The sequence below is a fragment of the Leucopleurus acutus genome (genome assembly GCF_964270905.1).
Source record: "Leucopleurus acutus genome assembly, chromosome: 8".
In the NCBI taxonomy this organism is placed as follows: domain Eukaryota; kingdom Metazoa; phylum Chordata; class Mammalia; order Artiodactyla; family Delphinidae; genus Leucopleurus; species Leucopleurus acutus.
The window spans coordinates 106,568,922-106,591,350 of NC_139151.1; the positions used below are offsets into that span (position 1 = coordinate 106,568,922).

The 22,429-nt window shown below is 55.3% G+C and overlaps 1 protein-coding gene across 4 annotated transcripts in view; it reads right to left on the minus strand.

The window, feature by feature from the left end:
- The window catches only part of SHANK2 (SH3 and multiple ankyrin repeat domains 2), a gene marked incomplete at its 5' end in the record, with an annotated part of 546,538 nt that overhangs the window by 136,239 nt on the left and 387,870 nt on the right, over positions 1-22,429 (minus strand). For 3 of the 4 annotated variants that reach the window (XM_082845188.1, XM_082845187.1, XM_082845190.1), the window contains 2 exons: positions 15,232-15,356; positions 16,946-17,028. In XM_082845188.1, the coding sequence (XP_082701314.1) occupies positions 15,232-15,356; positions 16,946-17,028 (208 nt within the window). Of the gene's footprint in view, positions 1-15,231; positions 15,357-16,945; positions 17,118-22,429 lie in introns of those variants that run through there. The other variant, XM_082845189.1, reaches the window with a different exon arrangement.

Here is a 22,429-nt window from a genome sequence, read left to right on the forward strand (position 1 = left end):
CAGAAAGAAAAGAAACATGGGAAATAGATGTCTACTGTTTAAGCTGCCCTGTCGAGATAGTAATTTTTACAGCAGCCTGAGCTGACTGAGACACTCACTTATCGCAAGTTTGCCCCCGGCCCAAGCGAAGGTGCCCAACCAGGCCCCCCACCCTCAAAATTAATGCACAGTGTGGCCACAGCTTATCTCTCCCAATATGCGTGGCCCCCAGGGCTGCCCCCTCTCAGCTCTGCTGGGGACAGCCAGGAGCTTCTGTCCTCTCTCGACTCCTCCTGTTTTCCAGTTCAAGTTTTCACTCCTTCCCTCCCTTTGAAAATACTGGCGGAGGAAATACTGATGTATGATGGATGCCTTCCTCTTGGGCATGAGGCTTGGGGGAGAGTCTAACTCCGTGGTCTTTGGGAAGAAGGACTGGGTCTGATTCATTTCTGATTTCCCCAGCCACTAGGCCTGGCCCTACATAACAGCTGCTCAAAGTAAGTCTGTAGATATGTAACCCAGACACACACTGGATCCCACATGTTCAGTCCATGCCTAAAATGAGTTTCAAACTCTGCTGAATCTGCCCACCCAGCGGTTCATCTTCCTCTTTCTCACACCTGAAACTCTACCTTCCTCTGCGAGCCCACCCACCCCGACTCTCAGTCCTTGTGGCCAAGGGGGCTGACCCAGCCCAAGGCCTAGGGGAGGGCATGTGATCCAACTTGGGCAATCAGCATCTTCCAGTGGCTTAGCCAATCACAGGCTCAGGGATGGACATGTGACCCAAAGCAGGCCAATGAGATGCTCTCTTTCTGCTGGGGTTCTTCAATGGACAGGATGAGAACCTGCAGCTGCTGGAAACCACATCTGCCACCTTCATGGGGAGAACCCACCGGAGAGTGAAGCCAACACAGAGGAAAACAGAGAGAGGGGGTAAGACCCTGGGAACATCCCTGAGCACCTGGATCCAGCTGAGCCTGAAGCCAACGTCTCTGGGATTTTCAGTTCCTCAACCCAGTAAATTCCCTCTGCATGCCGAGCCAGTTTGGATTGAGGCGTGTCAGTTGTAGAGAAAGTTCTGGAATAACACACATTGGCGAGAACAGAGGAGACGGGGCACTCTTGCTTTGCTCCCATCCTTAACCAACTTCCCTTGATGCTTTAAGGCAGGTCCCTTCACCTCCTCCAGGAAGCTCCCCAGGGGTCCTCTAATGAGTTATGACCTTCACCTTCCATGGACTTTCAATCCGCTTAGTCAGTGCCTCCCCTCAAGACCTGAACTATTTCATAATCTCCAGTTGGGCCTCCAGGCTGGGCAGTAGGATCCACCTGGAAAAATATGACAGGGGACACTGCAGCCCTCGAGTCCGAGCTCCAGGGTCAAGCGAGCCCCACCATGAGAGCTGTGTGAGTCTGGGCGCATCACGTGACCTTTCTGAGCCTCAACTTCCTCACCTGCAACATGGGACCATCAGCAGAACTGAGCTCCTGGTGCTGGGAGGAGTGTGAAATGAGACACTGGCGTGTCCTGCACACAGCTGACCACCAGCAGCAGAAGCATATTCTGACTGAGTGGCCGTGAACCCTGTTATTTGGGTGAACATCTATCACTTAAAGCTGAAACCGGCCCTTCCTGCTCTTGACCCTGCTGTCCCCACTGCCCCCTTGGACGCTGTAACCCACGCCTCCTTCATCTAAGGTGTCCCTTTTCTAGGCTCTCCTATTCCCCCCACCTCTGGCCCTCTTGGCAGGTGACCCACCCATGACCTCCAAGATGATCGGCCACCCAGAACCAGGCATATGCCCGTCCTCACAACCTGTCCCATAGTCCTTCTTGCCGCCCCTGCTATGGTCCCTCTGGCCCCTGGTCCTCCTCGGTTCTACCATCTCCAGCCTCAGCCTCTGTAAATCCAGGGGCAACAGGTTTACATGCCTTCTAGATGAACACTACCCGCCCGGGGAAGATGCAGCCCTTTGAGGCATGTCCTGCCTCCCCTGACCAGCCTGGGTGCCAAGCAGCCCTGGGAGATGTCCCTACCCCACTGTCCCCCGGGCCCCCATCTCTCAAGGCCCTGCCCCTTGGTCAGTTGTGTTGTGGATGCTGGGAAGACGCTCTGTGTGGATCTCCCATCCCACGCTCTCCTGGGAAGTCGGTTCTGCTACTATCCCGCACCCCAGGAAGCCTTCCCCGACCCTCCAGCCCACCACGGTCCCTCCCTGGCCAGGCCCTTTACTCCGTTCCCTATTCCAGGCCGTGTGGTAGAGATGTTCACGATGTGGGCTCTGAAGCAGCCGCCTGCCTGGGCCACAGCCCGGCCCTACCACTCACGCGCTGTGTGTCTGTAGGCAAGCGAGTCTTCCTCTCTGTGCTCCAGCCTCCCTGTGCAGAAAAAGTTGCTGATAGGAGTACCCAAACTCAGCTGAGCGTTAAGTGGGTTCAGCACGCGAAATCCCAGAAATGAGGCCGGGCACACAGGAAGTGCTCAGGAAATTCAAGCATCTCCCTTTGTCTTGTCCTCACTGTTGTTTATGCTGTTTGCAGTCAGCATACGCCGTCCAGCAGTGATGTCGCCAGTGGGTTTGAGCTCTGGCTCCAATGGGCTGGGCTGGCTCCCCTTCCTCTGCTCCTAGGCTTCTTCCACCAGGCCCAGCATCGAGAGGGCTACTTACTAAGTGCTCACTGAACAGCTGTTGATTCAACCCAAGGCTGGGTCAGCAGTTTAGATAAACAGAGAGTTACCCTATGACCCAGCAAGCCCACTCCTAGGTACATACCCCCCAAAAGCTGAAAACAGGGACTCAAACAAATACTTGTCCACTTCTGTTCACAGCAGTATCATTCACAGATAGCCAAAAGGTAAAGACAACCCAAACACCGATGAATGGATACACGAAGCGTGGTTCAACCACCAATGGGAGGTTATCTGGCCATAGGAGGAGGAGCACTGACACAGGCTACAACACGGATGGACCTTGGAAACATTCTAGGCGAAAAGGTCATGTGCTGTAGGATTCCACGTACATGAAAAGTCCAGAACAGGCAAGTCAATAGAGACAGAAAGCACACTGGCAGTAGCCTGAGGCTGAGGGAGGTGGGGGGATGGGGAGTGTCTGCTAAATGGCTATGGGGCTGTTCTTTTTTTTTTTTTTTTTTTTTTGCGGTACGCGGGCCTCTCACCGTTGTGGCCTCTCCCGCTGCGGAGCACAGGCTCCAGACGCGCAGGCTCAGCGGCCATGGCTCACGGGCCCAGCCGCTCCGCGGCACGTGGGATCCTCCCGGACCAGGGCACGAACCCGCGTCCCCTGCATCGGCAGGCGGACTCTCAACCACTGCGCCACCAGGGAAGCCCAGGGGCTGTCTTTCTGGGGTGATGAAAATCTTCTGGAACTAGACAGAGGTGACGGTTGCACAACATTGTGAAGGTATTAAATGCTGCTCGACTGCATGTTTAAAAATGATTAAATAATAAATTCTCAGGTATGCGCATTTCGCCACAATAAAAAAAGATATACACAGGGAGAAAAGTACATGTGTATACACATGTGACAAAACGTTATCTCTAACAGACACACGTAAAGAAATAAAAACCCAAGATAAACCTCGCTACAGTAACCCTGTCTCCTGGTGGCATTACCCGACCTTTCGCTTGGGTGACAGTGTGAACGTCTGAGAGGCAGGAGTGTTACGTGGTCAGAACATGGCGCTGGGCCCAGACCTCCTTGGAAACCCAGCTGGTAGAGCTTGTAGGAGCTCTGTGACTCTGAACCTGCTAATTGGACCTTTCTGTGCCTCAGCTTCCTCATTTGAGAAACGGGGACAGTGTGAGAACCCACCTCACAGGCTTCTGATGATGCCTAAACGAATCAGTACACGCGGAATGCTTAGGCATGTGTGTTAGCACTGGTAGCCGATGCTGGAGACACGGTAGGAATGGGCGGGGGGTGGGGGGTGGGGATGGGATGTTCAGTCCAGCATCCTTGCTGGGGAGAAATCTAGAAACTCAAGTCATTGTACCAGGAGCCACGCCACTGAGCTCCCAGCAGCCTGCAGCCACGGGTGGCCACAAAAGGCAGCTGGTTTCTGGTCAGCTCACGGGCAGAGCACTGCCCTCCTGCCTTCCTTCTCTCAGCCCCAACCCCAGCTCTCCAGGACCCGTGCTGGACACTGGGGGTCCTGGGGCTCACACCTGACCTCACAATGGTGGGTTCCATGGGGAGAGGTTCCCGGGCAGTGAGACCCTGCCTGGGGGGTGGGGGGCCTGGCCTGGTCGGGAAGGCTCTGTATCCCTCCCATGCGCTAACAGCAACAGCAATGACAACAGTAATGGCTCCTCTTGTGTATACTATGAGTCTTTTGTGCAGATGAGGAAACTGAGGCACAGAAGGGTTGTGTGGCTTACCTAAGGCCACACAGCACATAGGTAGAGGAGTTGGATTTGGACCCAGGTGGGCTGCCTCCTGGGACTGTGCTTTTAAGTCCTGCCCTAACCTGCTTCTCAAGGGCAGCAGCCTCTAATCTGGCCTCTCTGCCTCCACCCCCTTTCTTTACAAGGCCCCAGCTCGGTGACCCACAGGCCATGGACTTCCCCGCTAAAATGCTTGCTTCCAGTGACTGAGTGAGGCCCCACCGCTCAGCTCGGTCCTCAAGGCCTTCCCTGGTCTGCAGGTCCCGTCTCCTTTGTCCGTCCTGGACCTCCCGACATTCCCCACACATTCCCACGCGTTCCTGCCTCTGAGCCTTCATCCAGGCTGTGCCTTCCATCAGTTCACAGATACTGACCGAGTGCCTGCCACGTGCTCAGCTCTGGATGGCTCCTTAGCTCGTGGAGCTTCCAGGCCAGGCAGGGTCAGTGACAGGCGCTGACAGCGAGCAGGTGTCATGGGGAATGTTGGGGAGGCTTCCCGGAGGAGGGTCCACCGGGCAGAGATCTGAGAGCGAGCTGGAGTTACCCTGCTGGAGGAGGGGGAGGCGGAAGAGGGGTAACGGTGAGAGAGCGAGTGTGAGAGAAGGAGGGAAAGAGGGGAGAGAGGGGGAGGCAGCAGTGTGGGCAAGTGCTGGGGGTGGGAGGGGGTATGACACACACTTGGGAGACCAGGGAGAGAGGGCCAAGGTCAAGGCTGATCTGCCATCTCCTGCACCTGCCCAAATAACCCGTTCCTCCCTTTGCACCCCAGCCAAGTTTCAAGGCCTCCCTCTCCCCACACACTTGGCCCCTCAAGTCAGAGATGGCCTCTTTCATCTCCAGGACCCCGAGCCCTGCCCATGGAGGGCCGAGCACAGAGGATGCGCACTGAAAACCTTGCCATATGAAACCGAAGGCCCCGGGGAGAGGGAAGTGGAAAACTGGCCAGCGGGTGGTTGGTCTCATGGCACAAAAGCAAGGAGACCATCCCCAGGATTTTGCAGCATCAGACGGTAACTGTGGTCTTCCATGACCCCCTCCCCGCTCCTTCTTATTTCCACTCTATTTATTTTTGGCACACAAACACACACACACACACCCCCTCATGCCCAAGACTGACAAACTCCATCAATTAAAAGATCCTACAGGGCATTTAGCACAAGGCCTTCCTTCCGTTCATCTGCCAACCTAACCACTGTATCATGAAACTCCCCACAAAAGGGAAGTGCAGACAGAGACAAATCAATGCTAACGAGGGCCTGCAGAGCTCACTGGGAGGTGGGTGAGTGGTCGGAAGGGAGGGAGGGAGGGCAGGTGGAAAAGACCCAGGAGGGCTCCTTACAGGCGAATCAAGAGGCCCACCGGAGAAGACTGAACCAGAAGCTTCCTATGTGGGGATCTCAGCTCACCATGCCTTCTGCAAACCTCACCCTGTGTACACTGGGGCTGGATATACAGCATCCTTCCTGGGTTGAGGAAGATCATTATAAGATTACATTTCAGTGACCCAGGATTTACCCAGGGTATCAACCAGACCCAGGCTTGGGAGTCACCTGATTCAGATCTCCCTGCGGGGTCCTGGCAGGCTACATAATCTCTCGCAAAATGAGCATGAAACACCTACTTCCCGGGAGTGTCCACCGTTGTACGTGTCTTGGGGACTCTTTTATGTAACAGGCACTGTGCTGGGTACTAGACACACAGTAGAGACCAGGTCAGCAAACTGTCCAGCCCAGAGGGAGCAGGCGTTCTTGGGAAGGAGACAAACATAAGTCAACCGCCCAACACACGAGAAGATTTGGACAGCTGAGGAAGCACCCGGAGGAAGCATTAGTGTCGGGGGCAACCAGAGGGAGGCTGGGAAGCCCTCCCTGAGAAGGTGATGTGTGAGCGGAGACTTCAGGCTGGCTTAGAGCACAGGACGGCACAGATGCTTAACCGCAGTGATCCCTTCACCCCTCCTCACGGAAGAGATGTCTCCACCAAGCAGACAAGCACACTCACTGAATCATAAGCTGCTGTGTCCAGGAAGGCCAAGGACACAGGACGCAGAGATGGGAGGAGAAGGGAATGCGGGAGGGGAAGTGCTGAGCCCTTGCACCAGGCTCCTCCTGATGGCAGGCTCCGTCCTCTCGGCTCTCAGGTTCAGCACCCTGGAGAGGTCTGACCCCTGGATAGATTTCAGCACCGTGGACAGGTCTGAACCCTGCAGAGACTCCACGCGCCACAGAGATTCAGTACCTTGGACAGGTCCAGTCATGCCCCCACCCCCCCCCCCCCCTTCCTTCTGTTGCTCCCTGTCACTGACCAGCCATACATAGTTGCACCTACTTAAGCTGACATTCCAGGCCCTCCCTGGACCAGCCTCTCAGCTCTACAACACCTGACCACTCTCCAAACCCCCCTGAATGTTCCTGACCCCCTGAGCTTTCTCTGGACCCCTTCCTCTTTAGTTTTCTGCCTGTAGAAACCCCACCGACTTATCAAAGCACTGAGCCAACACCACCTCTTTCATGAAGACCTTTTCCTGGTTTAAATTGGGGCCTTCACCATACCCTCCTTTTTGCCCTCCTTCCAGACTGTGAGTTCCTCGAGGAACTGTGTCTGATTCATGCCTTCTCTCCCAACAGCACGCCAGCCCAGCACCTGGTGGGCACCCAGTGTGTGCTGCGGGAGTGAATGAATGAAGTTGCAAAAATGACTTATACAAGTACCACCAATGGTCGAGAGCTCTCTCTGCCAGGAACTGCATGCGTCACACACATTTTTATCTAGTTTAAGAAACTGAGGCCAAGAGATGAAAGATTTGCCCAAGTTCACACAGTGAAGAAGTGACAGAGCCTGGATTCAAACCCAGATCACACGGCACAGCCTGTGCCCTTGACCGTGGCTCCTTTCTGTCCCTATCCAACCCAGCACACTGCCATCTGCCAGTCCCGCGGAGCCTTGAGCACAGCAGCCGTGGTCCCCTGAAGTGACTCTGAATCTTTTTTTAGCCTGAAATTGAAATCACTGATACTTCAAATTAGAACCCCAAAATGAACGAGCCAAGAATTCACATCTGCAATCGCTACGCCACCCGCATCCACCTTCTCAGCAGGATTCTGGGCTACTCCTCAGCCTGGACCACCTGTTCTCAGTCAGTATGGAGGACAAAGTGAACTATTCTCTAGGTACAGGAGGAGCTATGTCTACGTGCGGGAACGGGGACCAGCCTCCCAGCCTTCCAGGGGCTGCCCAAGAGCAGTGCCCTCTTTAAAGCCTCAGAGAGCAAAGACCCCAGTGCCATGGCCTCGGACAGCAAAGACCCCGGTGGTGGGAGCCTTGGAGGGCAAAGACTTTAATGACAGCCGTTTGCCCTGGGCACTGACATATTCTGAAGGCAAAAACAACAAAATTAGCCGAACTCCTCTGTGCTGACTTTTTTTTGCTACTAAAGGAATGTTCTTCAACCATCACTGAGAAGAGAGCAGGAAGCTTAGACCTTAGCAAAGGCTCGGCCAGGTGATAGAGAGGCAGGTCACGATGGCCACAGCCTCCCCTCCTACAGTAGCTCAGGTGCTGGCAGCCCAGGAGCAGGGGGCTGGAGTGGGAAGCTAGCCAGGGGGCCCAGGTCTTTTCCAAAACCAGCACAGCAAGAAGCCGCAGAGCTTCAGAACGGAGACAGTTCACGTTTGGAGGGACCCGGGACAGCCACTGGAACCTACTTGTCTTTTAACATGAAACTGACAAAACTTGACCACCAAAGTATCAACATGATTCAAGGTCAAGGATTCGCCAGTCGCCCTATAGCTTCCTGCCAACATCTGCCACCCGCTCTTTAGCTTAGTTATTGAATTAAATGCCCATTTAAAATGACTTAAATAAGATACTAGGAATTCTGCGGGGGAGGGCGGTGGGTAGAGTTCCTAGATCAGCCACACAGGCCACCAGCAGGACATGTGACAAAGGCTCTCACGATACCCTGGAAGGCCAGACAGAGAAAGTGAGCGGTGTGGCGCGGCTGAGAAGGAATGCTGGCACCGGGGAGACCGCAAAGGGCTCTGGCCTCGTCTCCGGGATTTGTTGCTAGAGGGTAAAATGAGAATCACGAACAGGAGTTCCAAGATTACCTAAAGCCAGACTCGTGCCAAAACAGGATTGAGCAACGCAGTGAGTGCCGGGGGATAAGAGGTTCAAGCCAAATCCGGAGGCAGTGCCTGCCAAGGATATCCGGGGCTTGGGGTGGGGCGGGGTGGGTGCCCGCATTAGCTGATGTCCCCTCCACAGAGAGGCACCACGAAGCTACAGCCAGAGCGCTCCTGGCTGGAAGTGCCCGACTGTATGTGCTTGGCCCGTGGCGGGTGTGCTCTGTAACAGCTACATGCTGGAAACGACAGTGGTAACCATCACCTGTCATTATTATAACATTATGACTTATTATCTTTTAATTGAAGTATAATTGATTTACAGTGTTGTGTTAATTTCCGCTGTGCAGTAAAGTGGTTTGGTTATAGGTATATAGACATTCTTTCTCAGATTCTTTTCCATTATGGTTTATCACAAGATATTAAATATAGTTCCCTGTACTATACAGTAGGACCCTGTTATTTATCCATCCTATATATCCTAGCTTGCATCTGCTAATCCCGAACTCCCCATCCTTCCTTTCCCCCTCCCTGCCTCCCCCTTGGCAACCATGTCCTCTATGTGTAACTTATCATTATTATTGGTTCAGCTAATCATCATTGGTTTCATCTCCTGAGTCAGGCACCATTAATGATGATGAAGGACAAGATGATGATCAACAACAAATACTGATGGGATGCTATGCCCAGCACCGCTAGCCCTGCATGATCTCCTAGCCAACAAGACAGGGGCTAACAGCAGCTCGCGTGCCTAGAGCTCGGGTGGCACATACAACGGACCCTTGAACAACACGTGTTTGAACTGTCTGGATCCACTCATGTCCGTATTTTTTCAATAACTATATAGTTGGCCCTCCGTATCTGCAGGTTCCACACCTGTGGATACTGAATCCTCGGATACAGAGGGCTGACTATGACACTGAGCATTTATGGATTTCGGCATCTGCGGTGGGTCCTGGAACCAATCGTCCGCGGATACGCCAAGGGACTGAAGTTCATCTCCGGTGCCTTAATTCACACAACCACCCAATTTGCTGATGGGAATGTTGAGACCCAGGAAGCGTGTGCTGACTGATGATGTGCATAACCACCGATCAGGAATCACCTGGACTTTACTATTTACTCTCCTTCGTGTAGTACTTAACTTTCAAGCTGGGGAGGCTGACCGGTTGTCACCAGGTTGTAACAACTGTTCATACCTCCAGCTGGGTTGAAAGTAATGGTTTGGGCAAACGTGCAGCTAGGATCTGTGTTACATTTTCCAAGTCCCGGTTCCCAAGCAGCAGCCTGACACACGTTTTATAAGGTACTCAAACGGTCTCTAAGGAAAACACCAGGGCATCCCTCAGCGTCCTCACTTCAATGCAAACTGAGATTATAAAACAGTTCCAGGCCATCTTTAGTGCAAGTATTTAATACGAGGAAAAAGTAATTAGCAAACTCAAGCATCACTTTCCTAGGAGGAAGGATATTGCTGCCTGCTTTAATTGCAAGGGAAAACCTATTTAGGGAAATTAACACAAAACGAGATTGGCCACTTCAGGACTAAGAAAACAATCACAAAAACCATGGGAGTCTCCCGTACTGCATCAGGTTGGGGCGTGCTGGCCCCAGGAGAATAATTAACGCCCACCACAGTGCTGTTGACCTGTGAAAGCAAACAGTAACTCCTTGTGGCCACGGAGGCTGAGACATCGCCCGTCTGCCTGAGATGGCTTCTTCTAAGGAATAATTTTCCATTTGTGAACTGAATCCCTGTCAAAAGTTAATACTGTCTTTCTAGAAAATCTGAGAATTAGAAGTCTGCAAAAGAGAAAATGACCACACAGGATCCCATCACCCAGGGGTTAATACTTTCTCTCCTTTTTTCCTATGCTTATACTGGGGGGAGGTGGTATCATTTAGAGGCTATTGTGCAGATAACTTTAATTCTGTCCTCTTCACCTATTATGAGGTAACCGTTTCCTGTTGGTAGTGAGAACTTCTTGCAAGCATAATTTTTAATGCTTTCTTATAAATCCACAACAGATGCATGGTGTCCCCTTCACCATCCCCCTCTACCTCCACCCTTTTCTTTTCGCCGCACTGTGATCTCTGCCTGTTTTTCAGATCATTCCCTGAGGGTGGGGGATGGGCTCCTCGATGTAAAATTCCCGGTTCAGCTTTATGGCTCTCATCATATACCTGCCCCGCCAATTTCTAAAAGGTTTACGGCAATTTATCCTTTCACGTGGCAACCTAGGAGTGCTGTCACCAGCGACAGGCATAGTCATCAAAAAAGTGTTTGCTAATTTGAAAATAAGAACTGGCCTCTCGTTGCCCGTGTTTCTTCTTACTCTGTGCCCATGTACACATCCGGCCCATCAAAACATCTCCTAGCGTCTCTGAGCTGTGGTGTTATTGACTCAGACAGCCGGGGTTGGAATCCCAGCTCCCCTGCTGCATGACTGTGGGCAAGTGATTTAACCTCTCTGTGCCTCAGTCCCCTCATCTGTAAAATGGGGATAATACCGATGTTATTTTACAGGATTATTGTGAGGGTCGGATGAGACACTGCAGTGCATGGCAGATACACCCTCGATGACTCCGAGTAAGGACACGGGCCTTCGGTTGTATTTGTTGTCAATGTTGTTTGCTCTTCAGATGTTTACGGTTTAGTTGTAGTATGAGCAATTCTTGAGATACAGGATATTTGAGTTTACGAAAGTAACGCAAGAAACAAAACTCGAGTTTCCAAATGGGGAGGCTTGTGGAAGAAAGCCAGGGAGACCAGCGCGGTGCCTGCTTCTGTGTTTTTGTTAGAACGCTAAATTAAGATGTTCAAAGAGCCAGAACAAGGAGGCCAGCCGGTCATCACCCTTCCTGCCCAGCGGAACCCCCGGCGGCGTCACCGAAGCTCCCTAGAAACGCTGATGCTCCTGCCTCGTGGTTCCGATTCTGCGGGTGTGGGCTGAGCCCAGGTCTCAGTGTCTTTGAAAGGTCTGCAGGCTACCCTGGCGCCCAGCCGGCTTTCACTGGGTGAGGCCGACGGGCACTCCAGTTTGTTGAGTCCCTGCAGGAATCAGAATGACACCCCCACCTCCAGTCTCCTTAATTACTTCATGCAAAACTGTCACCCCATCCACGTCCTCCTGACGACTCCTCCCGGCAAGCGGTCGGTCTCTCCTGAGCCACCTCCTGTGGTCGAGGAGCTTGAACCGAGATAATCTCAAAGAAAGAGCAGACGGAGTATTCAACACACTGTGTCTGAGGCTGACTGCCTCTCAGCTTCGAGATGTCTCACTGTTATTTAAACCAGTCTGAATTGGGTTTCCTTCTGGTCCTTAATCATTCTTGGCTGGTGGAGGCCCCAACCTTAAATGTGACCCGCACAGGAAGAAAACTTGCCCAGACTCCCCCGCCTGCTTCTCCCTCTGGGCTGTCACTGCCCCCGGCCCACCTCTCTGAGGATCACTCCCCGCCCCCCCAGGTCCCCAAAGGGACACTCAGAGCCCACCGCCCACCCTGTCCACTCCCGCTGCCCCTAACGGCTCTCTGGGGAAGCTTCAGTGTCATCAGCCATCCGGGGGACTCTGGCACGTCAAGCTGATCTGAAAATGGTAAACACACACGGTCTACGGAGCCGCCTGTTCGAGTGTCTCCATGCACGGAGCGCCCACTTCCCCTTCTCCACCCCTGAGATGAGATTTCATGACAACCTGCTGGCGCCCCAGGGCCCATCTATTTCATCGTAATTCCCAACTGGAAGATAGCCTTTTCCACAGAACTTCATTCAGACCTTTGGCTTTTGGGCAGGAGGGAGGGGCGTGGTCAACAAAGAAACAATACCAACAACAGAAGAACAGACTCCTCCCCAAGGGCAAGGCAGAGAGATACACATTTTAGAGGGCGAGCACCTAAGAAAGGCACGCACAAAGGAAACCCTCGACAGGGTCAATGCCGGCAAGATGAGCGTGTGTGCGTCAAAGTCCAAGAAGGAGAAATGAAATTCAGTAGCTGCTGAAGACTCCGAAGAGTGAACATTCACTTCAGAAGTTGCCTCTTGGTCCCAGAGTTCACACTGCAGCACGCGTTTTTAAAGTGAAAGTAAAAGTCGGACACACTATGAGTTCCTTCCCAATGGCAAAGAGAAAGGAAGGCTTGCGGGAGGGTGGGGGGAGGGGATGTGGGGAGATGTGGACAGTTGGCCCGCCCGCGGGGCAGCTTCCAAACAGGACCCTGCACTTGATCAAGAGCCCGGAAACCCCAGGCTCCAGGATGGCTTCCGGTCAAAACAAAGATCTACCTAAGACCTGTGAGTCTGTCTAAAACAACCCCTCCACGGTTGAAGCTTTCCGCTGAAAAACATAGAAAGATCTTCTGTTGGAAAAAACATGCACCTGTAAGGCTATACATGATTTTACTATTCCAGTGGCGGAATCCGGCAGCTGGGAAAACAACTCAGTGGAGATAGTCCTTTACACCCAAGCTCCTAAAGGAGAATTTCTGAGCCCCATGAGGCAGCCTTGGAATGAAGTGGGAGGAGCGAGGTTCCCAGGGCCCCCCACCACACACACCGGCCGGCCCACTGTGTCCCCCATTAGAGTAGGACCCGTGGTGAGCAGCCTTGTAGGGCCTGGGGCTGTTTTGGGCCCACATCTCCTTCAGGTCATTTGAGACATAATAAGACAGACATAACCTTAAGGCAGCTCAGGGCCAGTCATTCCTGGAACCCTGGAATTCAGAGGCTGCCCAGAATATAAAAGCGGCAAATACGTTTGCACAGCAGAGGTTAGAAGCAATGTCAGAGGAGGTGCTTGGAAAACAGAAGGGCAGAAACTCTTAACGCTCCTAATTTCCATGGAGCCTTCCACCCATCTGACCGGGTGGCATGCCTTCTCTACCTGGCCCAGGTGTGCGCTGCGGACATGTCCGCCAACCGAGCGCAGCTCTGCTTCCTGGGAGAGGGGTGGGCCCAGCAAACGCTCTGCGGCCGTCCCACGCTTCTTTTATTGACTAGTTTATCAAGGAAACAATCTGATGAACCTAACAACCAGGGATGCTCCCGCCTCTGCAGCCCTCATTTATTATTTAAAACCGAAAACCAGCAACAGCGATGGCAACTTACTGGAGTCTCTCTCTCTGTCTCTGCCTCTCTCTCATACACACACACACACACACACACACACACACACACACACACACACACACACACACACACACACACACACACACACACACACACACACGGGAAGGGGACTTACATCACAACTGCAACCTACAGAAGATGATTCAACCCAGTCTCTCTGCATTTTCATGAGGTTACAAATCGAGTTAACTCATGAAACCACAGCGGGTTTCAGTCTCCACCATGCTGGGTACGCATCCCACAGTTTCAGTGGACAAGAATCCAAAGGAGTGCAATTCTTCATCCGAGCCAGGCTCTGATTGGTCAGTAGTAATTTAAATACATCTTTCAGCACATAGAGTGAGACTGACGCACGATGCCTGGTATAAGGTAAAGCACCTTCTGTCTCACGGCTCTCTCTCCTCCAACAGTATCTTTCCTTCCGGGTTTCCAACACTCTAATAGTCTTCAGAAACACCAAGGAGATCATGAGTAGAACTGCAGCTCAAAAAGCACCCTTGGAAGGTTAGGCATCGTGGAGAGAAATGGCTTTAAGCCGCCATCTCGCCATGGCCTGGATCTCCTCCTTTCCAGAACGAACAAGTGTCTGGCCGGCCCCACGGCAGAGGCACCGAGTGCCCGGCTGGACACCACGCACCCATTCTTTCCACCTACAGGTGGATTTCCAGAGCAGATGAGACAGGGCTGAGGGTCAGCCCTAAGGAATGCTCTTGCAAGAAACATGAACTCCCAACGGGGGCCATCTGAGCTCACCAAGCCTCTTAGAAATAATTTTTTCCAGGTATAACATAGTCTTTTATTCTTGATATTTCCAAAGGGTAACACATTCCTTTGAAAGTAACACCTAAACGTGCAAAAGGCGGGGAGCTCAAGTGTGCCGGCAGCTTGGTACCTCAGACACACCAGCATGGCGACTCCAGGTGAGGCTTGAAGCAGCCGGGCACTCACGTCTAGTGAGATTTTTTTAAACGAAGAGGACTCTCCCTCCTTTCACCTACTAGCAAAAGCTAGTTTTCCCAGCGTCTGAGTTTAAAAGTTTCCTTTTTGTACCATCCACTCCAGCCACCCACCTTGCCCAGGCTCCTTGGTGTTGGAAGGCCATCATCCATCCAACCGGTCAGTTACTTCGACTTAAAAATCAACAGACTCTCGGCCGCCAACGCTACAGACCTCACGAGAGCAACAGCCAGAGTACAGCGGTTTCCAGCCTGCCCTCGTGACACAAGAACGGGCCATGGCCCCTCTTGGGTCTATTCATACAGTCACAACCACACGTCCACGCGTGTCCCCGACATCACGGCAACCACCTTTCTCTTCCGTCTACCTCCTGCTTCAAGACCAACGGCCAAGTTACATACATTTCAAGCCTCCAAAGAGAGAAAGCTACAGCCTCAAAGACAAGCCCAACGCACAGTCCTCAGAAGATGGCATCCACCGTGGGTGGAAATAACCAAGCAACCCCGGTCCACGGCAGCCTCCATGCCCGCCCCCAGATCTGGCCCAGTGACCACGCTGCCAAGACCACAGACCCCAACCCCACGAGAGGCGGCACTCTCCCCAAGCAGAAGGATATGAACACCGCTGTCCCTACCTCAATCAAGAAGTCCCCAGTCCTCAGTCCGGCCTGCCATGCCACCCCACCTTCATCCACGGACTCCAGGTACTGCAGGGCTGGGAACGCTGGCGTTGGCGTGAACTCTTCGATGGGCGTATCCGCTGGGAAGACAAGGTATACCGCATTACAAGCCTGGGAGATGTTTCCAAGTTGGTAGCCCAGGCCTCCCACGGGACCCTGGGAGAAAGCAGGCCCTTGTATCTCCGTGGGAAGTGGGTGGCCCAGGCCAGTTCTCCCCTGGGAAGGGGCTGATACTCCTGGTCACGGGTCAACAGCAACTCAAGCGACGGAGCCAACTGCCTTTTGGTGCCACCACCATCTCTCTTGGCCTCTGCGCTGAGAACACAGGATAACGTGCTCCCCTGTCCATGTCTGTATGTACACGCCTGTCATTTTCTTTAAAAGCATCAGTGACTAAACATTTTCAGTTCTATAAATGGAAAAGTTCCCCCCATAACCACATGGAGCTACAGAAACACCACACTGAACTGCTTGCCAAATTTACATCTACGTAGACTCGCTACCAAGGGAATTCAACTTGGAGCGTGGACGGAACAGAACGCTGACCCAGTGGGTGGCTGCAGATTTGGAATCCGCTTATGAATCCTCTCTGCTGGGAGCCCGGCTCTCTGTGGCCACTGTGCGGCCAGCGTCCATGGGAGGGCTGGGCCCCCACTCCTCAGCAGAGCCAGTGTTGGCTTCTGGGCCCCAGAGCTGCAGAGGGAAACTCTAGGGGAAGAGGTGGACTTTCCTGGGTGGCCATGTGAGGCCGGGGGTGGCGGGTGGGAAGAGGAAGACGGCCTCGGTCGGGGGAGGGGAGACATCACACAGACAGTCATGGACACACACGGGGGACAGATGTATCTCTCCTCCCTCCCTCTGGACGAGCTGCTGTCAGGGCAGCCCGGGCCTTGAGCAGGTGGGGCTGCCACCGGGGAAGGAGGCCTCCCGGGCCAGCACAGGTGCGGGACCCCCAGCGTGGCACGGAGGCTCCGAGATCAAACTTGCACACGGTTTCCCCACACACGCGGGGCACAGATGTCTCCTCGCACGGGGACGCGATGCCATTTTGTTTTATTCTGAAAGGGAAGACCCCAAGTTCAGGGCTGGCAGTGGGTGCACTGCCGTGGAACACGTTCCTGGAGCCCTCACTGCAGGCCACGTGACACGTATGCTGCCGGCTGGGCCACGGCGGAGGGGACCATCTTGCAAAGTCACCTTAGAGGCGGGCACCCGCACGCCTGCCGCACTCGGAGCTGGGGCCCACTCCCAGAACGGGGCAGTTCTGAGGTGCCCAAAACTCGGGACCGGGTAATTCTGGGCGTCTGAGACCAGGAGCTCCGAAGCCAGCCACAATCAGGCTGAACTAAACCATGAAACACAGATGAAGCCCAGGAATTAAAAAAAAAAGAGTGGGGGGAGGGAGAGAGGGAGGGAGGGAGGGAGGGAGGGACGGGGTGGGGGGAGAGAGCGAGCAATATTGTGTACAGAAAATTAAAAATATTCCTAAAGGAAGCCCCGATGTTTTAACAGGCAGAATGTTAAAGAACATGGTTGTCTAGCAACCGAGTACCCCCAGGAAAAGGGCTTCTTTTTGAGCCGGGGAACATTTTTTCTACAGGCGTGCACACACACACACACACACACACACACATGTGGATGTATCCAGGCTGGGAGCCGCTGCTCTTACCTTTCGCCCCGCGGAGCACAAACCCGAAGCCCTCATTGTCTTTCTTCTGCAGGACCACGGTCTTCTCCTCGATGATGCAGTCGCTGTAGAGAGAATTCCGGGGATAGCGCCCATTACTGTAGCCCGTCATCATCACCGTGGCCGATCCTCCAGCGGGGACGTTCATCATCATAGCCAATTAATCACCCCAGCTCGCGGGCTCCAGGCAGCATGGAGGCAAGCAAGCCGGGTGCAGGAGGAGTGAAGGCAGCTGGGGGGCAGGCTAACGGGATAGGCGGGCTCGGAGGGGGGGGCCGGGCAGAGGCAGAGCGGGAGCGAGCAGGAGGCAGGAGTCATACATGGTGATGGCAGCGCGGGCTGGCTCTGGGCAGCGGAAAGCAGAGAAAGTAAGTGGCCCGCGGGCACGGAGGAGGCCGCGCGTTACGGAGCCCGGGCCGGAGGCAGCATCCAGGGCGGCGCAAGGAAGTCAGCCGGAGCGGACAGGAGGCGGCAGGCTTTGCTTTTTTTTTTCTTCTTCTCGAAGGGCTTTAAAAAAACATCACATTCTTTGTGCTCCCTGCAGCCGCAGGTACCGGGAGACGCGGCGACCCCTCCCTCTGCTCCGGGGGAACGCGGGCCCCCCTCGGTCTTCCGCGGAGCCCACAATGCCACCGGCGGCGGCGGCGGCGGCCGGGCGTCATCCCGCGCGGAGAAACCGCAGGCCGGCGGAGGGGGCGGCCGGCGGGCGGGGGCAGGTCACTCCAGTGACACGGAAGCCACTGACAACCCGGCCTCCTTTGGCGTGGGGATGGGGAGAAAGGGGGCTGCAGGCTCCCCCTTGGAGACACAGTCTAAAGCCACACCAGCTGCCTCTTGGCACAGAATTTTTGCTTTTTTTTTAAAGGAAAGAAACCCCAAAGCTCCAACTTTGCTTCGGTGGCCAGAGCCTCCCACCATCCAGAGTACGGGCGCGTCGCCACGTGATTAACCGCCCGCGGCACCGGGTGCAGGACCGAGGTGGACTTCCCGGCACCCCGCCCACCTTCCGGGGGCTGCACCCCTCTAGGATTCCCTGCTGCCCCGGAAGTAAGTCGGAGGGGGCGGGCAGGGCCGCTGCAGGGGAGGGGCAGGAGGCAGCCCCGAGAGGCTTTCTCCAGGGTCCTAAGGGGCTGGCGTGGGAGGGCAGGGTGAGGCGGAAGGGCGCCGGCGGGCGGGCCCCCAGCAATTCCGCAGGCCTCTGTCTTGGAGGGGGAGGCCTGGGGATGCAGACGGCGAACGGTGGGACGGGCTCGAAGTCCCAGACGACTGAAGGTCAGCTTTGCCCAGCACTGGATTCGCCTCCTGCAGGAAGCTCGTGGCCCCCGCTTGCAACCCAGGTAGGGTGGCCCGGCAGGGGCCAGCAGCCGAGAGCATCGCACAGCACGGACGAGCCGGGGCAGCTTCCGAGAGGTGGGGGACGCAGCCAGAGGACACACAGGTGTCCGGACCCGCTGCTGAGCCCTCCAGCCCTGCATGAGGTGCCGCACAAAGGCACTCGTGGGCGTGGCCCTGCCTTCCAGGAACGCAGGGAGGGACACACACCTTGACAACAGGCGAACCACGCAATCCAGGATGACCGGTCCAGGGTGTTCTCAGAACCTGGGCCGGGGTTCGGTCCCTGGGCACTCACTCAGCCTACCAAGTACGGGGGGCCCCAGGGAGCCATTGCTTTAACTGCCGCTTGGCGGGGAGCCAGGACCCGGGAACCACAGGAGCGGAAGGGGAGGGGCTTGGTGGGCGGGGCTCTGGGGGGAGTGGACCCTCCACCAGGCCCGTACACCTTTCCATCCCGTGCCTTCCCCGACCAGAATACAGACACAACTGTCTCCCCACCACCCCTTCTCCCCACCTCTGAACTTCTCAAGCCTGAGGGCGCCCTGGCTGGGCAGGTGCAAACGCGCCACCTGCTCCTCCAGCGAGAGGCCTCCAAGGGCCAGGCTGCTGAAGCCACACCTTTTGCAGCTGCACGTCCCCCTGCAGGAGCGGCCCCTTGAAACTCGGGAAGGATGGTGCCTGCCCCCCTGGGGACACATGTGGCCCCCGACGCCTGCCTCCGCCCGGCTCCAAGGTGACCCTGTCCCGCTCTCCCCTCTCGTGGCCTCACCGTGGGTCGGCTCCGCCCGCCTGGCAGGCGACCCCCGATACCTTCAGCTGGACCCTCCAGCTGTCCCCCAGGCCGGGGAACTTGTTAGGGACAGTGTGGCTGGCCGGCCACTGGTTGACTCCCTCCCTACCGACCGTGGGGGGCGAGGGAAGGCATTAGCGTCACGCAGAGCTCAGCTCAGATCCCGGCTTTGCTCTGGCCCCAAGGTCACTCTGACCTTCAGAGCCTCAGGGTCCCGCTCTGCAGAATGGGAATAATAGCAAGGCACGCCTTGAGGACCTCACGAGGAGTCAGCAAAGCAATCCATCTGAGCCCAGGTACGCAGCACGTGTTAAGAACAGCAACCGTCCCGAGCGGGGTCATCGTTGGCGTGTGCCAACCCCCTCTTCCTCCTGTAAGGACCCCTCCCAGGCTAACGGCAGAGCCCCTCTCCCGAGTCCCCTCTTAAACCTCACGGCGGTTCCTGACGACTTGCTCGTGGCTGCCTGTCTTGGCCCTGTGCTGTGTGGCTACGCCGTCCTGCTCACCGAGAAAACGCCCGGCTCCTTAGTCTCTGATCTGAAGAAAGCAGCTTGAATTCCTCTCTCCTGCATTAGTTCAGTAGCTAAACAGCCCCCGGTCCCCTGCCCGTCATGACCCCATCTCACCTTCATTCACACACAGACCTGGGTTTGAATCCCAACCTGGGCATTCACCAGCTTAGCTTCTCAGAGCCTCAGTTTCCCTATCTGCAATGTGGGAGCAGTAATTCCTGCCTTGCAGGGACTCTGAGAGCAAGTGAGGGCAGTGCCCCTGCCCTCACAACAGGGGAAGGTGCCCTCGTCGGCATCCCCACGTGCCGAACCCCCCAGGAGACAGTGACCTCTTCCTGGGGTTACCCAGCACGGGGCCACGTGAAATGGAGCAAAATGGGCATGAACGCAGGCGTGCAAAACGGGTGGCAGTGGCCGAAGGAAGACCGCAGGGTTTCGAGCGAAGAGGTCTCCGGGACGGTCCCCAGAGGGCAGGGCGGCTCAGCATTGTGGAGGGCCCACTGCACACAGCTGGCCCCGCCCAGGACGGGAAAGGCGGTTCCGGGCTCTTAGAAACCTACGATCTGGGTAGCAGTCCTTGAGAAGCGATGGCAAACTCCAACACAAGAGTCATTCCCTTAAAACAGGAGCAAATGTCCAGTTTTGTCCGAATGGCCCGACCACCCGCACGGGACGAGAATGGGAAATCCCACAGTCCAGACCTCAGGGCAGGGCCTTCCCCAGGTGAGAGTCTCCCAGGGGGCTCTTTGGCTGCTCTATGAACCTAAAAACCGTCTCAGGACGGCAGCCGCGGCATCCGGAAGACGTGGCTTCTGTGTGCTGCCGCCAGAGATGCGCCGAACCCCGAGAACCAGAGGCCGCCTGAACCTCCGCCCCAGGCCAGCCCTGGTCCCGCCCGAGCAGATCTGCCCTCCAGATGCAGCCCCAACGCGCGAGATCTGACTTCACTGGGGCAGGACCTCGGCACATGCACGGTCCCCGTGCTGCTCGCCGCGCTGTGCACGTGGAAGTCACCACCACCTGGTCCCTGGGGACGGGGCCTAGGGACGCAAACAGCCCAACCCCAAAGTGATCACGCCCACCTTGCTTTGCATCTTCTCCCTGCCTTGGACCCCAATCGCAGCCCAGCCTCACGGCCGAGTCTCCTCCATATGCTCAGTTTCACTCCCCTGAAACGCCCTCCACTTGGCCTTATCATTTACCCACGTCCTCGCAGTACCTCACTTCCTTCTGTTCCACGTTCCCTTTGCCGGCCACGTCCACCCAGCCCTCCTGACAAGGGGCCATCACATAATCTCTCCACGGGGGTTCCCTCCAGCCTTGTCCCAGCCTCTGATGGGGCCCTTCTCACCTTCAAAGCCATCACCTGTGGGCTTCTTGGGAGTAAACATCACGCCCCTTTCTCTCTGAATCTCCCTACGTGCCATAACATCTACTCTTGGTAAGATTCTAACTGTGTTTGTTAATGAGAAAAAAAGGTAATCCCGTTGTGCTCTCTTCCGATGTGTTTTCCGAACAGGGCAGGAGAGCACTTTAACGTACCCCCAGTGTACCCTCCTTTGGCAGATTCCTCTAACGGGAGCTGTGGAAGGTAAAGGGGGTGGGCATTCAGCCCAGCCAAGTACAGTTGCTCAGGTTGCGCACAGTACAACTACGGAGAATACCATTACATCGTGGCCATCATAGACCCATATGTTTATTGCAGTGGTTTTGGCTCAGCTGGAAGGAAAGGGCCTCGAGGAAGGGGCAGCCACCTCATCGAGTTCATGCAAAGGCGGAGTGCAGGCTTTTGGCTGCCTCGGGGAATGCAAGAGATGTCCATAGATGCCCGTCTACCTGGGGGCTGGACTGCCATGGAATCAGGAGGTATCCACAGAGAACCACATCAACACTGGCAGACACAGCCCCGTGTTGGAAGTCTCCTGGGAGCCACACAGTACAGACCGTGCCATGTTTCCGTCTTTTCACTCCCTAATAGCCCTATGCACACAGCAGCAAAGAGTGTGCCGAATCATGGAGCGAGGCAGGAGTATGGTGGGAAACCGGTTGGCTGCCAGAGAGGGCCTCAGAGTCCCTGCCCCACTGGCAGGCCTGAAGACACTCCCAGTGCCTGCCTGAGGCAAGACCGCAGGCGGCCGGGCCTCAAGTGGCCTTAACTGTGGCCCCATGATGGGCCTACAGAGAAGGCTGCACTTGGCTTGGGCCCAGAAAGTAGCAGGTGTCAGCGATGACAGCTGGCATTTAGGATTTGTCAGTCACTGAACGGGCTCCCTTGGCAGTGGTGTCTGGTCCTGGAGGAGCTGTAAACCTGAAGCCACAGGAAGCCCGGCCTGGGCAGCTGAGATATATGAGCAGGTGGGGCCCTGGGGTGGCTCTGTCTGCCCTGTCTCACGTGGGAAGGCTCATTGCAGGCATTTTAATTTTGAACACAAGGACGGTTGGGGTAGACCAGATGGCCTCAGCCGGGCTCTCAGGATCCTGGCTGGGATGTGACCCTGACGAGTCAAACAGCTCCATTTCTTCCCTCTGCTCCACTGGGATTGGGTTTTGGCCTAGAACCAAAGTTTAGAAGCAACTGGGGCCAATGGTTAAGCTACCACGTTAATTCATAAATGAATGCAGCCCTTCCTTACCGAATACCTTACTTCACCTGAAGTGTCAGGTGAGGGAGTGGATATCCGGCATTTGTGGAGGGAACAGACCAGACCCAGTCTGGCCCTCGTGGACATGTCAGGGGTAGTGGGTTGAATGTGGATCCCAAAATTCTGTTCACGTCCAGCCCCCCATATCTGTGAACGTGACCTTATCTGGGAATGAAGTCTTTGCAGA